This window comes from Stegostoma tigrinum, chromosome 27, assembly GCF_030684315.1.
Source record: "Stegostoma tigrinum isolate sSteTig4 chromosome 27, sSteTig4.hap1, whole genome shotgun sequence".
Lineage (NCBI taxonomy): Eukaryota > Metazoa > Chordata > Chondrichthyes > Orectolobiformes > Stegostomatidae > Stegostoma > Stegostoma tigrinum.
Window position 1 is genome coordinate 22,144,864 of NC_081380.1, and position 16,367 is coordinate 22,161,230.

At 39.6% G+C, this 16,367-nt stretch overlaps 2 protein-coding genes across 6 annotated transcripts in view; one reads left to right on the top strand and one right to left on the bottom strand.

Annotated features, from left to right (window-relative positions):
- Positions 1-2,425: 2,425 nt before the first annotated feature.
- znhit3 (zinc finger, HIT-type containing 3) lies at positions 2,426-13,689 on the top strand. Of its 3 annotated transcripts, none has more exons than XM_048557240.2 (5): positions 2,426-2,668; positions 3,678-3,709; positions 8,546-8,635; positions 9,870-9,953; positions 12,467-13,689. In XM_048557240.2, exons 1-5 carry the CDS (start codon positions 2,523-2,525, stop codon positions 12,652-12,654), a joined length of 540 nt encoding a protein of 179 aa, XP_048413197.2. In that variant the 5' UTR covers positions 2,426-2,522; the 3' UTR covers positions 12,655-13,689. The 3 variants fall into 3 exon arrangements, with proteins under 3 accessions (XP_048413197.2, XP_048413196.2, XP_048413198.1); XM_048557239.2 differs by having other exon boundaries at positions 2,431-2,668; positions 12,464-13,689; XM_048557241.2 differs by lacking the exon at positions 2,426-2,668 and adding an exon at positions 2,739-2,843 and having other exon boundaries at positions 12,464-13,689.
- Positions 13,673-16,367, bottom strand: part of LOC125464536 (unconventional myosin-XIX) — a 70,939-nt gene continuing 68,244 nt past the window's right edge. For all 3 annotated transcript variants that reach the window (XM_048557025.2, XM_048557023.2, XM_048557024.2), the window contains exon 24: positions 13,673-16,319. In XM_048557025.2, the coding sequence (XP_048412982.1) occupies positions 16,200-16,319 (120 nt within the window). In that variant the 3' untranslated portion in view covers positions 13,673-16,199. The remainder of the gene's footprint in view (positions 16,320-16,367) is intronic.

Here is a 16,367-nt window from a genome sequence, read left to right on the forward strand (position 1 = left end):
CAGCATTCATTGACTATCCCTTAAGTTCACCTCCAGGCCCCTCAGAGGGCAATTAAAAGTTAACCACATTTTGGTGGATCTGGACTCATATGAAGGTCAAACCAGATTTCATGCCCACACAGTAGCCCTCATTCAAGTTTAAAATTGTAGTCTCAGATCCACTCTTACAAACTGAATGTATACTTCAATAATATTAAATATTATTGTGAATCTGGAGTCACATGTAGGACAGGTCAACTAAGGATGACAAATTCCCATTTTGTAATTGATTAGCTTTATTTTAAATTTCAAAATCTGCTGTTGAGGGAATGAAACCCATATCCTGGGACCATTAGACTAAGATTCCAAATTATTAGTCCAGGGCACAGCACTAGCACCACCAACTCCGTTACAAGCAGTCTCTACAAGTATTTAAATAAAAAGAAAATCATAAGGCAAACCTGGGTTCTTTAGATTTTCACACAAGGATAAAGGAAAAGGTTTGTTAAAACAGTGTGTTTTCTTTCACAAAAGAACATTGAAAATTCATGCTAAAAATAGGAGGAGTCATTGATCTAATGAGAATCTCAAAGCAGTTACATTAATAAAGGAAAAAGTACTGGTGAAATCTGAAACAAGCAGGAACTTCTAGAGAAAATCAGCAGGTCTGGCAGCTTCTACAGACAGAAAACAGAATGAATGGTTTGAGACCAATGACCCTTCATCAGAACTGCTACCAAATCCCCTAAACCTGAAAGCCTTCATCCAACAATTCTAAAACATATAGCTGCACTGTCAGGATCATCTTAAAATTCCTTATCATGAATAGTCCAAATGGAAGTTACACAATGTATCATCACCAATCAAGTTCGGAGTAAGAGTGTGTGTGAGAGAGAGAATACCAGGGAACAGCAGACCAGTTATCCATTTGGAAAATGCTGGAGTCCATATCGAGGAAATCATAATATTATTATTCATAATCACCATGGCGTTATAAAAGGGAAACTGTTGTTGACAAATCCACCAGAGTTTCATCAACAATGTAACCCAGTGTAGAGTAGACAAAAAGAAACCAGCAGATTTATTATAATTGGGTTTTCAAAAAAATTCCATGAGGCAGTCCATTAAAAGCTCATTTAACATCAAATTCCTCTGAACATTTAAAAACCAAAGGGCTGTAGATGCTATAAATCAGGAACAAAAACAGAGGTTGCTGGAAAAGCTCAGCAGGTCTGGCAGCACCTAAGAAGAAAATCAGTTAACGTTCTAGGTTCTGAGGAAGGGTCACCAGATCCTCTAAACATTTACTTGTTTCTTAGCATTTAAATGCTTTTTTTTGATATTCCACAGAAGAAGAACTTCACACTTCACTACATTGTATTCCTTCTAGCACCTTCTCTTTCCCTTAACTCACGTAACTGACTATATATTCCTTTGTATCCTCAAACCTCCACTTTTCGACCTGGCTTTGTATTACCAACAAACAAGTTAATGATCTGATTGTTGAATCATGGTACAACCATGGCTAGATTACTGTGAACTGATATTAGTGCACACAAGTTATGCAACACGTTAGGAATATTTATCTGCATTGCTCATTTTAGCTCTCTGCAAGCTATAGCTTTCTTTTTGCACTTTTTCTTATTCTCAAATTATTCAAAATTGTACCATTATGCAGGGACAAATGAAAAACTTTTCACTTATTATATTCTTAATTTAAAATACACATGGCAATAAAATCAAAATCAATTTTACATAAGAACACAAGACCATAAGAAAACAAGCAGATCCCCTCCCCACCTATAATCTCCATCTTCGGTCCGCCTCCCCCTCTCTCCCTATTTATTCCAGAACCCTCTCCCCATCTCCCTCTCTGATGAAGGGTCTAGGCCCGAAACGTCAGCTTTTGTGCTCCTGAGATGCTGCTTGGCTGTGTTCATCCAGCCTCACATTTTGTTATCTTGGATTCTCCAGCATCTGCAGTTCCCATTATCACTGATCAGGAGTAAGCCATTCAGTTTCACAAGCCTGGCCTGCCATTCTCCTAAATCAACTCCTCAACTTATATTTTGTACCAATCTTCTTTAGTCCTCAAATTCCTCAACATTTCAAACATCTATCTATCTACCTAGTCGTTAAAAATCTTCAATGATCTAGCCTCCATGACTCTCTGGGGTAGAGAATTCCAGATATTCGTTAGTCTCCGAGAGCAAAAATTCTGAGGTCTGTTGAGTTGGGGGAGAGAAGGTGGGGTAAGGGGCGGGGCCTGTCTTTGGTGGGTAATGGGCGGGGTCCGTGGGAAATGAGGGGTGGGGTCTGTCGTGTGGATGGTGCTGGGCGGGGTCTGTTGTGTGTTGAGACTGGGGCAGGGTCTGCTGTCTGTGGGATGGGTTAAGGGGTGGGTCGGTCATGAAGGGGGCGGGGCCTGTTGCTAGGGTAATGAGCGGTGTCCGTGGGAAATGAGGCGCCGGTTCTGTTGTGTGGAGCGTGTTAAGGGGCGGGGTCTGTCGTGTACTGGAGGGTATTAAGGGACGGGGTCTATTATGTCTTGTGGTTTAGGGGCAGGGTCTGTTGTTTGTGGATTTCTGAAGAAGGGTCTAGGCCCGAAACAGCAGCCTTCCTGCACCTCTGCTGCTTGGCCTGCTGTGTTCATCCAGCTCTACACCTTGTCGGCTCTGCTGTTTGTGGGGTGGGTTAAGAGGCGGGTCTGTGGGGAAAGTGGGCGGGGTCAGTTGTGTCGGATAAGGGGCGGGGTTAGTGAGGTCAGGAGTGTGGGGTGAGCCGGTGAGGAGCGGGATGGTAACGTGTTGTGTGTGTGAAGAACTGTCGCCGAAATACCGGTGTCCGCGTTGCGGCCTGCGCTAGTGAGTGCTGTCCGGCGCTGTTTACTGCTCGAGTCCGCGGCTGCCCTGCGGCCTGTTGCCTGCATTTAGTTGCTGCTCCTGTGCGTGGCCTAAAGCCCCCTGAGCTGGGCCGGCCATAAAGAGCTACATGGTGGGGGAAGACCAACAGCCCATGCGGCACGGGCCTCACTGTGATGGTCTCGGTAGTCAAATAGCTTGGTCCCTGAGCGCAAGATCCAGTTGAGATCAAGGATCTTTCCACTTTATCCCCCTGGAGCCTGATGTTGTTTTGAATACTGAATGTTTAGTTTACAAGCGGGTGCCCGGTTTTGCGTTTTGTGCTGTTGAACTAGTTGCTTGTCAGTCCATTATCTGCTGCTGTCGGTCCCTTTATTTGCTACGTTGGAAATTTGTAGGAAGTGGAACTTAAGTAACCAGAGTCTAAGGAATCAAACGTTACTTTAAAAATATGCAGAGGATTGACACCATCATCTCGGGACCATCGCCAGTGTCACTTCTCTCTGGCTTGAGAAACAGTTGTCTCTGTTATGGTTCCTGACCCTTGGCCATTGTTTTCACTGTTACCACAATGTCCTGTTATTCTCATGGACTTAAATTTTGCAAACTGTTGTATTAGATTTAGGATCCAGTGTTCCTGCTAGGTTCTGTGGCTGTCCAGTCTAAATCTTACTGTGCAGGCCTTGTGTATAGCCATAAAAAGAAAACTGAAGGAACAATGAATGTAGAATAATGGGCAGCAAACAACAACAGAATTTTGAAATGGACGTTGGTGATGTTTACAAGCAGCTAATAAGTATTGTTGGAATTATAATTCTGGTTTATATTTATTTCCAGTTGTTCTGTGGGATGCTACAAGAAACACAAAGGTATGAATTAATCTTTGATTCCCTAAAATTGTTCTTTAAATAACTAACAACTGTCAGAAAGAACAAAGTTCTTGGGCAAACTCTGGCAGATGTTATCTGTGGAAAGAAATAGTTAAGTCAATGACCTTTCTTCAAACTGAAATGTTAACTGGTTCTGTTCATACCTGGCACTTGACCTGAATTTTTTCAGAAGTTTGATTTTTGTTTTGAAAGTTGTCCAGTGTGGAATTTCAGATTTCCTGTATCTGTATATCTTGCTTTTGGAATAACAATTTTGATTGTTAAACTGTCAGGCTAAAATTACTTAATGGTTGGTTGGTGTGAAATATTCGACTTGCTGAAGCTGATGGTATGACATTGGCTAAACATTGATTTTCTGAAGAAGGGTCGAGGCCTGAAACATCAGCTTTCCTGCTCCTCTGATGTTGCTTAGTCTGCTGTGTTCACCCAGCTGTACACCTTGTTATCTCAGATTCTCCAGCATCTGCAGTTCCTACTATCTCTGGTATAACATTGACTCTTGAGTTTGAAAAATTGATTGATTGTAAATGCCTAAGATTAGTGTTCCCCTTAGATGGGTTGGGGATGGAAGTGATGTCCAATAACCGTCAAGTTGGATGTTGACAGGTGTAGCTCAGAATTCCAGAAATGCAGATTGTTATCCAGGGTCTGCTGTATTAAAAGAAGTTTCAGAAGTTGCACAACACAGGGTTATAATCCATCAAGTTTATTTGATGAAGGAGCAGTGTTTCAGAAATTTGTGATTGCAAATAAAGCTGTTGTATAACCTGGAGTCATGTGGCTTCTGACCTGGTCCAACACTGACACCTCCACATCATCATTATTAAAAAAATGTAACGAATGGAAGGCTTACATCTTTCATCCTTTCAATTTGTTGACATTCTTTGTCTCACTTTGCTGTGATTTTGAATTAGCATACTGTATCCCCTTCATTTGTAAAGGTAATTGCATGCAACATCCATGTACAGCAAATTACAAGGCCAAATTAAAATCTGCATTTAGATGTACTTTCTCCAAATTGTTATTGTTTCGAGCCTTAATCTTTTTCAAAAGATTTAGTTGTTCAAATTAAATTTTTTGCTCTTTAGTGGGAAATCTTGCAACGCCTGACAAGTCTACATACTTCATGGGTTTATATCTATCTTTTAAGACCATAAAAGCATCAAGCGTAGGGACACGCGTATGCTGCTCAGCCCCTCTATCCTGCTCTGCCATTCTGTCGAATCATGGCTGATCCCACATTCCTCATCTATTTTCCTGCGCTTTCCCTGTAACCCTCGGTTTTTTTTTCCCCCCTCATCAAAAACCTATCAATCTCAGCTTTAAATATCCACAAGGACTCTGCCCCCACAACTCTCTGCAGCAATGAGTTCTGGACACTCAACACTCTGAAAAGAAATTCCTCCTTATCTCAGTCTTGAATTGGCTCTTATTTATTCCGGGACTGTGCTATCTGGTTTTAGAAGTTGCTATGTGGGAAAACATTCTCTCGGCATTTATCTGCAAATCCCTTAAGAATCCTATGTATTTCAATGAGATCACCTCCTCCTATTCTTCTCTACTCTAGTGAGCAGAGTCTCAACTTGTTTAAATGTCACTCAAAGACAATTCATCTGTACCTGGGAGTTCCCCACTAGGAATCATCTGAGTGAATGTTCTCTGAACTACTTCCAGTGAAATGATGCCCTTCCTTAAATAAGGTGGACCAAAACTGTTCACAGTTCTCCAAATGTGACTTTACTAGTACGTTGTAGAGCTGCAGTAATACTTTCCCACTCTTACACTCCAACCCCATTGAAATAACATTCCATTAGCCTTCCTGATTACCTACTGCATCTGTGTGTTGGCTTTGTGTTTCTGACCCTGAGTCCCTTTGCATTGCAGCTTTCTGCAGTATTTCTCCATTTAAATAATATTCTATTTTCCTGTTCTCATTTCCAAAATTAACAACTTCTTCTTTTCCCATCTTGTACCCCATTTTCCAACTTTATGACCACTTACTTAACCTATCAGTTTTTCTGTCTTGTAACTTGCTTTCCACCGTTTTTGTGTTGTCTGCAAATTTGGCAACAATACATTAATTTCTTTCCTCACAAGTCAATAATGGTATGGAGGGCTTGTCTTATAAGCAAAGGCAAAACAGGGTGGGTTTCTACCCAATTAGAATAGTAAGAGATGATCTCATGAAACATAAGAACTAAGAGCCGAATGGACTACTCCTGCTCCTCGAGCCTGCTCCGCCATTCAATAAGATCATGGCTGATCTTTTTGTGGACTCAGAGCCCTGCTTTATCACCATAACCCTTAATTCCTTTTTTTTTAAAATTACTTTACTTTAGGTTTAAACGTTTACTGAAGTAGCATCAACTACTTCACTGGGCAAGGAATTCAATAGATTAACAACCCTCTGGGTGAAGAAGTTCCTTCTCAATTCAATCCTAAATCACCTCCCTCTAATCTTGAGGCTATCCCCTCTTGTCCTAGCTTCACCTGCCAGTGGGGATATCCTCTCTACTTCTATCTTATCTATTCCCTTCATAATTTTATATGTTTCTGTAAGATTCCCCCCCCCCCCCGCCCCTGCCCCCACTTCTGAATTCCAATGAATATAATCCCAATCTACTCAGTCTCTCCTCATAAGCCAACCCCCTCAACACCAGAATCAACCTCGTGAACCTCCTCTGCACCACCTCCAGTGTCAGTACGTCCTTCCTCGAGTAAGGAGACCAAAACTGCACACAGTACTCCAGGTGTAGCCTCACCAGCACCTTGTACAGCTGCAACATAACCTCTCTGTTTTTAAACTCAATATCTTGAGCAATGAAGGACAAAGTTCCATTTGCCTTCCTAAATATTTGTTGTACCTGCAGACCAACCTTCTGTGATTCATGGACGAGGACACCCGGGTCCCTCTGTATAGCAGCATGCTGCAACATTTTACCATTCAAGTAATAATCCTTTTTACTATTACTCCTACCGAAATGTATGACTTCACACTTATTTACATTGTATTCCATCTGCCAGATCTTTTCCCACTCACTCAATGTATCAATGGGATAGACATGGGATAATCTAGCCACAGGAAATGCTGGGTTACAGGGATAGTGTAATGGGGTGGGTCTGGGAGGGATGCTGTTTGGACGGTCAGTGTTGATTCAGTGGAGTGAATGGCCTACTTCTACTGTAGGGATTCTATGATTCTTGCTTGGTGTCAGGGCAAAGATACAGGCAAATCTTTGAGAAACCTACCCTGACAATTTCCTGATAAATTTTGTCTTTATTTTCCAAACTGCATTAGCATGGTAGACTTTCTTCTCTTTGCATATTTATTCTTAGCCTAAGCTGTATTGGAGCTTCTTGCAATTCCTAACATACTCCCTTTTAAATTTTGTAATGGCTGCACAATTATTTGTCTGCTGTACAATCTCAACAACATGAAGTTTGAGATAACATGTAGGATTCTTAAGGGGTTTGACAGGGTAAATGCTGAGAGAATGTTTCCCCTTTATGGCAGAGTCTAAGACCATACGACACAGTCTCAGAATAAAGAGGTCTCAATTTTAGATTTAGTTTTTGTCAGAGGGTTGCAGTCTCAATACTGATCCCTGTAGAACCCCACTGGTCATTGGTTGCTACCTGAAAAAGATCCCCTGATTGTTGATTCCTGCCTATTAGCCAGTTTTCTATCCCTGCCAGTATACTGCCTCCAACACCATGGGCTCTTATCTTAAGACGTATTGTTTTATGAGGTATTTTGTCAAACACCTTTTGGAAGTCCAACTTCTGGTTCTCTCTATCCACTCTGACTTCCTCAAAAACTGTAATAAGTTAGTCAACCACAATTTCTCTTTATGAAGCCATGCACTATACTGACTCTGCTTGATTTAGATTTAGATTTTCCATATATTCAGCTATTACTTAGTTGATTCCAAAACTTTCCTTCAATTCTTCAGAATACAACAGGACATTGATCAGATGGGCCAATGGCCTGAGGAGTGGCAGATGGATTTAGCTCCGATAACTGAGGTGCTGCATCTTGGCAAGGCAAATCAGGGCAGGACATATATACTTAACGCTAAGGTCCTAGGGAGTGTCGCTGAGCAAAAAGATCTTGGATTGCAGGTTCATTGTTCCTTGAAAGTGGAATTACAAGTAGACAGGATAGTGAAGGTGGTGTTCGGTATGCTTGCCTTTATTGGTCAGGACATTGGTTGGAATACTGTGTGCAGTTCTGGTCTCCCTGCTGTAGGGAAAATGTTGTGAACTTTGAAAGGGTTCTGAAAAGATTTACAAAGCTGTTGCCAGGTTTGGAGGGTTTGAGGTATCTTGAGAGGATGATTTCCCTTGAGCGTTGGAGGATGAGAGTGACCTTTTATAGAGATTTATAAAATCATGAGGGTTATGGGTAGGGTTAATAGCCAAGTTCTTTTCCCTGGGATGGGGGAGCTCAAAACCAGATGGCATAAATTTAGAGTGAGAGGGGAAAGATTTAAAAGGGACCTGAGGGGTAAATTGTCCACACAGGGTGGTGCATGTATGGAATGAGCTGCCAGAGGCTGGTGGAGGCTTGCAAAATTCTTAACATTTTAAAAGGCATCTGGATGGGTGTATGAACAAGAAGGGTTTCGAGGGCTATGGGCCAAATGCTGGCTTAAGCGACTAGATTAATTTAAGATAATCTGGTTGGCAAAGATGACTTGGATCAAGGGTCTGTTTCTGTGCCAGCTTCTATAATAGATTTTGTCAAGTTTTAAATGTTGGACAAAAGCATATACTTTCCATAAAATAACTAAAGTCAACACTTTATTTTTGTAGATGATTGTAAACCCCAAAAGTCTGGTTCAGTTTCAACAATTTCAGAGCTTTCGCCACCATTTAAGAAACCTATACAGCAAGACAACAATGGTAAGATTGAAAGGAAAATATCTACGGGGATTGAATTGTTCAACTTCAGATGTTCCAAAAAGTTTTTTGATTTGTTTTAGACCCCAATTTTAAAATGTTTTTCATAATATTTTAAGCCGCAAACATGGGTTCAATTCCACCCTTGGGCCACTGTCTGTATGGAGTTTGCACATTCTCCCTGTGACTGCATGAGTTTCCTCCCACAGGCCAAAAATATGCAGATTAGGTGGATTGGTTATGCTAAATTGCCTATAGTGTCTGGGGATGGGTCTGGGTGGGATGCCTGAGAGTCAGTGTGGACTTGTTGGGCCGAACAGCCTGTTTCCACACTGTAGGGATTCTATGTACCTGCATCCACCACTTCCTCTGGCAGTTCATTCCATACAGTAACAACTGTTGTTTTAAAAAAAAAGTTACTTCTCAGGTCCATTTTGAATCTTTCTCCCCTTGCTTTAAAAGTATTCACCTTATCTCCCTACCTTGGAGACTTTTGCTATTCACCTCATCTATGCCCTCATGATTTCATTAACCTGTAAGGTCTCCTCTCAACCACCTGCACTCCAGTGAAAAATGTCCTAGCCTATACTCCATTCCAAGCAATGTCCTGGTAAATCTTTTCTGAATCTTCTCCAGTTTAATTTTGTCCCTATAGCAGGGCAACCAGAACTGCACAGTGTTTCCAGAGGAGACCTCGATGTCCTGTAATCTAAACATAACATCCCAACTCCTACACTTGAATTTCTGAGCAATGAAGGCTAGTCTAATGCCTCCTTAACCACTGTGACGCAAATTTCAAAGAATTATGTACCTGCAGCCCTAAGTGGCTCTGTTCTATATTACCCATAGAACTTCCACCCTATCAATGCTGGAGGTGTACCTGTACCAAATGGGCTGCAGAGGTTCAAGAAGTAGCTCACCAGCACCTTCTCAAAATGTATAGCATGCACATGGGAGAGGATAATAAAACATTGACAGCATCCAAAGGAGATGAAACAGATTAAAGTTTCAAATACACAACATCAATCCACTTCTCCTTTAAAATACTGTTTGTGCTCAGCTTTGGAGCATTTTCTGGATTTCAGTTATACTTAAAACTCCAGAAGATAAAAGTCAATGTTTCTAGAGACATTAACCATTTCTCACATTTCCCTATAATCAATTATGATTCAGGAACTGACTGCCTTTAAGTTCACTCATTTAAAGTGTGTTGAAAATGATTTTGCTATGTTAATAGGACACTACTCCTGCACAAATGAAATCTTGGATGATGATGATGAAGAATCTGATCGGGTACCACTGGAGAAACTGAGACAATTGGGTATGTACACTTTTAAAAATTGACTGTGCAAACAAAAACTGTCTTCCTATTATTTGCAGTTGGGAATTTAGTAATTAGAAGTAGTTAAAATTCTGTGATGTGCAAGAGTTGAACAAGTGCATAACCATTCACTTGACATAGGTTTTAGCTGCAAATTGTCTCCTTTTTATTCTTGTATTGGATGTGGGTGTTACTAACAAAATTAATTGCCCTCATAAGAAGCAGAAGAACTGCAAATGCTGTAAATCGGAAACAAAAATTAAGTTGTTGGAAAAGCTCAGCAAGTCTGGCAGCGTCAGTTCTGCAAAAGGGTCACCAGACCTGATTTCTCTTCACAGATGCTGCCAGACCTGCTGAACCTTCCCAGCAACTTCTGTTTTTGTATTAATTGCCTGTAAGCTGCTTGACTTGCTAGACCATTGCAGATGGCAGTTAAGATTCAACCCTATTGCTGTGGATCTGGAATCTCATGTAAGCTAGACAAGGTAAGGCTGGCAGCTTGCCCAAAGAATATTATGATCCTGATAGGTTTTCTCAACTGTAGTTTCATGGCAACTTTACTGAGATTAGTTGTATATTCCACATTTTATAAATTGAATTTAAATTCCATATGATGTTGTGGTGGGATTTGAATCTGTCAGAGTGTAAGTATTAGTCTTGGCCTGTGGGTTAGTAATTCAATAATGTTAACACAAAGCCATTTCTCTGCCTAAATTCTGAATGGTGGTACCATTCTCCCTTGGGCTTACAAGAAATATTTAACTTTCACTGCTTATTGTCATAGTGGTCAGGGCTCAAAATACACATGGTGGGAAAATATGCCCCCAAAATACTTGATAATGTACAATTACAGGACAACCGATCCAAGAAAAGTGGTCTATAAGCAGAATTGACAGATTTGAAGAGGAGCAATTTGCAGTTCGGGCATTTGTGGCAATTAGGAAGCTGTGCACCGTGGTCTTTGCCAGGGATGGAGGGAGGCTGTGAGGTGGGTCGCATCTGCTAGGGCAAGGAGGAAGCGGCTACAAAGGTGGGGACCTAGGGCAAGTCAGCTTCAAAGTGACTGAAGGCTAGGGCAGGCTGCAAGAAGTGAATTGAAGGAAACTGCAAACCACAGTAAATTTTAAATCCATCAACAATGGAATGCTGAGCTAAGTGGGAGCTGGAAAGTTTGAAATAGAGTGAATTCCTTCCCTAAAAAGTAGAACCTCTAGCTTGGGGTTGCATGTGCTCAGATTACAATTAGAGGAAAAATGCAGTGGATGCTACTGTAATGAACACAGCATCAATTGCTAAATTTTAAATCAGTGATTTGACCACTGAGATGCAGTAAATTGGTTATAATTGCCTTGTTAAAATATTCTAGCTTTGTTATAGAAGCACCTTAGCCTACAGCCATGCTAGTCTGAAAACACCTGATCTCATTTGCTCTCAAGCTAAGTAGACTGAGGCCTGGTTTCTGTTTGGATAGGAGACTGCCTGGGAATACCAGGTGCTCTAGGCTCTTTCTGCCAGCAGTGGCTACTCATATCATCCCTCTGCATTTGTATTACAGAGTCATTGATTTGTATAGCACAGAAACGGACCCTTCAGTCCAACTTGTCTATGCTGACCAAATATCCTAAATTTTTGTGGGAAGGCACTGGTCTTGTAAACCAGAAAACATGGGTTCGGTCTCCACTTCTGCCAAGCATTGATTCCTGGACCAAACTGTATGCCGTTGCCATGGACTGTTAGACATTGAACATTTGTCATTACCCCCTGCCACTTTTTATTTTAGAAAAGTTAATCCTTCAAGATATAGAAACACAATGGCATTAGTCTGCTTCAGCTATGTTTAAAGTCATGACTGTTTTATGTAGACTTGTCACTTCTTTTTGATGAAAAGACTTCGGCAATAAACCGGCAATGTAAATATTAATCTCAGTAAGAAATTACTGCTTTCCTTGTGCTGTGGCTTTAAATTTAAGAAACTAATCTATTGAGGATATTGTTGAATTCCTCTAACTCTGCTTCAGCATGTGAGCAAATACCCCATACGTCAACTAAAGTATAGAAGGTAATGTTAACTGTGTCTTTGCATCACCTAATACATGGATTTTTAATAATGAAAAAGGAACACGTGAAGTAGAGAAGTATTCTCCAAAGATCAATACATCCTGAACTCTTGCCCTCAGCCAAAGGGGGGAAAAAATTGACTCCTTGTAATGGTCAGTGGACTCCAGACAACACTTCCCCGATTAGAGCTCAATTACCTCTAAACTACTTGTATGCTTGGAAGCAGCCTTAGCCCTTGCTGGATTGCTAAAATCCACCATGTGAAGTAACACAACATTGTTGTATTATTCTGCTCATGGTACCAGAGGGAACTGTTTCTGAAACACCCTTTCACACTACCACTTGGATTCTTTGGAATTTGGGAGTTTCCAACGGAGTGGCCTTAGATTGTAAGATATTTGTTTAAGTATGTTCTTGCATTCCTGTTCATTCCATTTCTGTTGTTCCAACAGCAGGATCAGAGAAGTTGAAGGGTCTGCTTTGCAATCCACATCTTAAACAGTTGCTGTTGACAGTAGACAAGGCGGAGGATAAAGAAAGCATCATGAAGACAGCTATGCAAGAACCAATTTTTGTGGAGTTTGCAGATCAGTGTTTACAAATAGTTGAACCCCCAGAGAAAAATGAAACTGCTGCCTCCTAGTATAAACTGTCCAACCTTTGAGAAAATACTTTTGTAATTACTATTTTAAGATGTAAGTTTTTCCATTGAATTGAAAAAGTGTCTTAATTTTTTTTAAGCTGTGTTCTTTAAGAAAAACAAACAATCCAATATTGGTACCTAACCAGTGACTTGAAACAAATTCTTATTTTTATATACCATTACCAAATAAAATACAATCCAATTTTCTTGACTCCTTGTACAGGTTTTAAAAATCTGTTGCTACATTTCACTTTTATTTTGCTTCCTTTTAGTTGTTTTTTTTTTCGCCCCCGCAATCTCTGATTTGGCTTCCAAGCTTTATGTACATAGCTTTATACTTACATGTAATATGAAAATAAGTGAACTACCATCTGCATGTCAGAATATTCCTAAAGTCAATTTGTAACTATTTCCTTTTGAAAAAGAGATTAAAGTACTTTGAAGACCATTTGACAAATTACTAAAACACTTGCCATGCTTCCTTGCTTTGTATGCTGAATAAGCTACTGAAATGTAACCAGGCATTTCATTTATTTTGTGGGTTGTAACTCATTCAAACCTTCAATAATGAATGTATCCTGTACTGTCTAAACAAGGATTAAGTCCTCCTATGTGAGATTTTGATCTACTAGGGTTCTTGGAGGTGATGGCCTAGTAGTAGCATGAAATTGTGATAAGAGCTTGCATAAATTGTAATCACTGGTTTAAATCTAGACAAATGTGAATGATTTCAACTTCATAAGTACTGATCGCATGATTAAGTTTCGAGAAACTAGAAGTGCTGATGAAGAAACTGGGGTGTTGCAGTTATGAGTTCATTCTCACTTTTGAAATCAATTAAGCTTCATTTTACACAATCAGGTTTTACTATATAAAACTACAGAATTGGAAGGATAGAAGCCACTTTAAGGATCAAAATGTTGACAGATAATACAACGGTGGATAAGTTAGATTACCACTCCATAGAAAATGCATGAAAAAATAAGCATGATGTCCAAAAGCCTTCCCTAATCTAATTAAAAATCACAAACATCATCCGGTTGAAGAATGTTTTATTGCTACATACATCAGTTTCTCATTTGCATATAGTGTACATTCATTGAATAGATATTTTAATACATAAATATTTCAATCTATTATCACTAGTGTTATTTTTAAAGAACATTCCAGCATCCCATATTTTTGTTTAGTAACACCTGATTTGAAGCAATTACAGCATGGAAAAAAAACTCCTGCTTGAGACTGCCCTGCTCAAGAAATAAAAATTGTCACTATTGCTAAGAACTGGAGTGCAGCAGTTCTTGTCATCAGGAAAGGACAGTTCAACATTTTTTTTTAAACAAATATACTAGTCTGTCAAAGTATTTTTAAATCTAAACATTTTCATCTATCAACCCAAAGGTGACTACTTAGTGCAATTTTATTGTCCAGTTAAAACTTGCACCCCTCAGCTTACATTCAAAGCCCATAACACAATTTGTTACTTCCGTGAATGACAGCTGAATATAGTGTTGTGAACTCCTGCCTTACAAAAGAAAAAATACAAAAGAAAAGCTGTGATGAATTATGATCACAAATCAATTAGTCCTAAGACGTAGTTTCAACAAGGAAAATGTAGTCTAGCATCTCGGTAATAGAGAATAAAGCAGCAGACTGGAGAGTGCAATACTCTTCAACTAAGGTCAGCCACACACTGTTAGAATGTCTAAAGTGACAAACTTGATTCCAAATAGTTGTTCAGTTCTTTGTGAGGGGTTTTAGGCATGACCATCAGGAAATGGCAACAAGTAGCAGAAAGAAACAAAGGTAAGCACCTTTTTAAAAGCATGGTTACTTTGTGAGAGAACCTAAGAGCTTGACCTCCATGTTTTCTTGGCATTTCACTATATTTCCTTAAACTGAACACCATTAGCTGCTAATGAAAGTTCTTTTCTCCCCCTCTTCATATAAACCTACATTCAATACCCCATTCCCTGCTTAAACAGGGTCTGCTGCTGGCTGAGGCAGAGCATGTGGAAGTTTGGCAAGGGTGCAGAGGAGATTTACTAGGATGTTGCCTGGTATGGAGGGAAGGTCTTACGAGGAAAGGCTGAGGGACTTGAGGCTGTTTTCATTAGAGAGAAGAAGGTTGAGAGGTGACTTAATTGAAACATATAAAATAATCAGAGGGGTGGATAGGGAGAGCCTTTTTCCTAGGATGGTGACGGCGAGCACAAGGGGGCATAGCTTTAAATTGAGGGGTGAAAGATATAGGACAGATGTGAGAGGTAGTTTCTTTACTCGGAGTAGTAAGGGAATGGAACGCTTTGCCTGCAACGGTAGTAGATTCGCCAACTTTAGGTACATTTAAGTCGTCATTGGACAAGCATATGGACGTACATGGAATAGTGTAGGTTAGACGGGCCTGAGATCGGTATGACAGGTCGGCACAACATCGAAGGGCCTGTACTGTGCTGTAATGTTCTATGTAATATCAATGGCCAAATGTGGAGAAGCTACAGCCAAAAATATTCATCATCTAGCAAATTGGAAAGATAGTAATCTAAACATAATATAGCATGTTACGACTTTATATCTGACATGTCTTTAGGGATTTAACAAGACAAAACAGCCGGTTCTACACAAAACCCAAGTGTCTCAGTGCTGTGCAAGAGTTATTTGAAATTTTCAGTGTAATAACACAGTCAGCATCTGATATTAAGAAGTCAGTAAAATAGTTTTTCTTGGTTTGGTTCCAAAGACTATCGTCGCTCTAATCATAAATTGTAAATATAAACAAAAGCATGGTTGTGGTAATTAGTAAAGGCAGAAAACCAAATAAGTCAGTCAAAACTATCAAAGTTTTCTAAGACAGGAGTCAGGTTTAAAACGTGTGTCACATGTAGAAAACTGAAAGGTTTTACATTCCTCCAATTTTAAGACATTTCTAAATAAAAAAAAAACTGTAGTGCTCCTATAAATGCATATGCAATGCAAGATTTTGTTGAAATCAACTGTCCTGAGATAAGGCACTTAATTATAACATGGATTATTGAAATAGCAATGAATTTTTTCAATCAGAAAGGCAGAATAAGCTCAGGCTTAATAGAAAATTTAGTGTAGTGTAACAGGCAGAACATTACTAATCTCTATCTCAGGTTGAGATTCCCTGGCCAATTGCTGTAATGCACTGCTTTCATTAAAATGTCATTTTGCTGAACAATAAAAGTTCAATAAAACTTCTAAGTTATGTGAATTCAATTCAATAGGTGCAAAATTAAAACTGATCACTTTTGGTGATGGTACAAATACCAAATCTATCTTGTATGCACCTTTCCCAAACCTAATTCAGTCCCTCAATAATGTAGATCAGGGACTAATCTAAAAAAAGTTTGATCCTCATTTCTAGCTGTGGCTTCCATCAGTGTGAGAGATTGAAATTGAAGCTTTTCGCTGTAAAATTAAAGTGACAATAAATAATTCAATTCAAGATGATCTCATAAGATGTCTGTTTTACAAATTTCTATTAGAAAGGATTACAGGAACATGGCATATAAATAAAATGATTAATCTTCCTTTTTTTCCAATAAAATCTGGTTAAGGCCTATGATCGTGCAGTGTGTGTGTTCAGGATAAATATCAGCAAAAAGCAATGGTGAACGTCTGCAATGAAACTTTACTTGCACCTGGAAAAAGAAACAAAATTTAGTTACAATTACACAAGGAGCATTGAG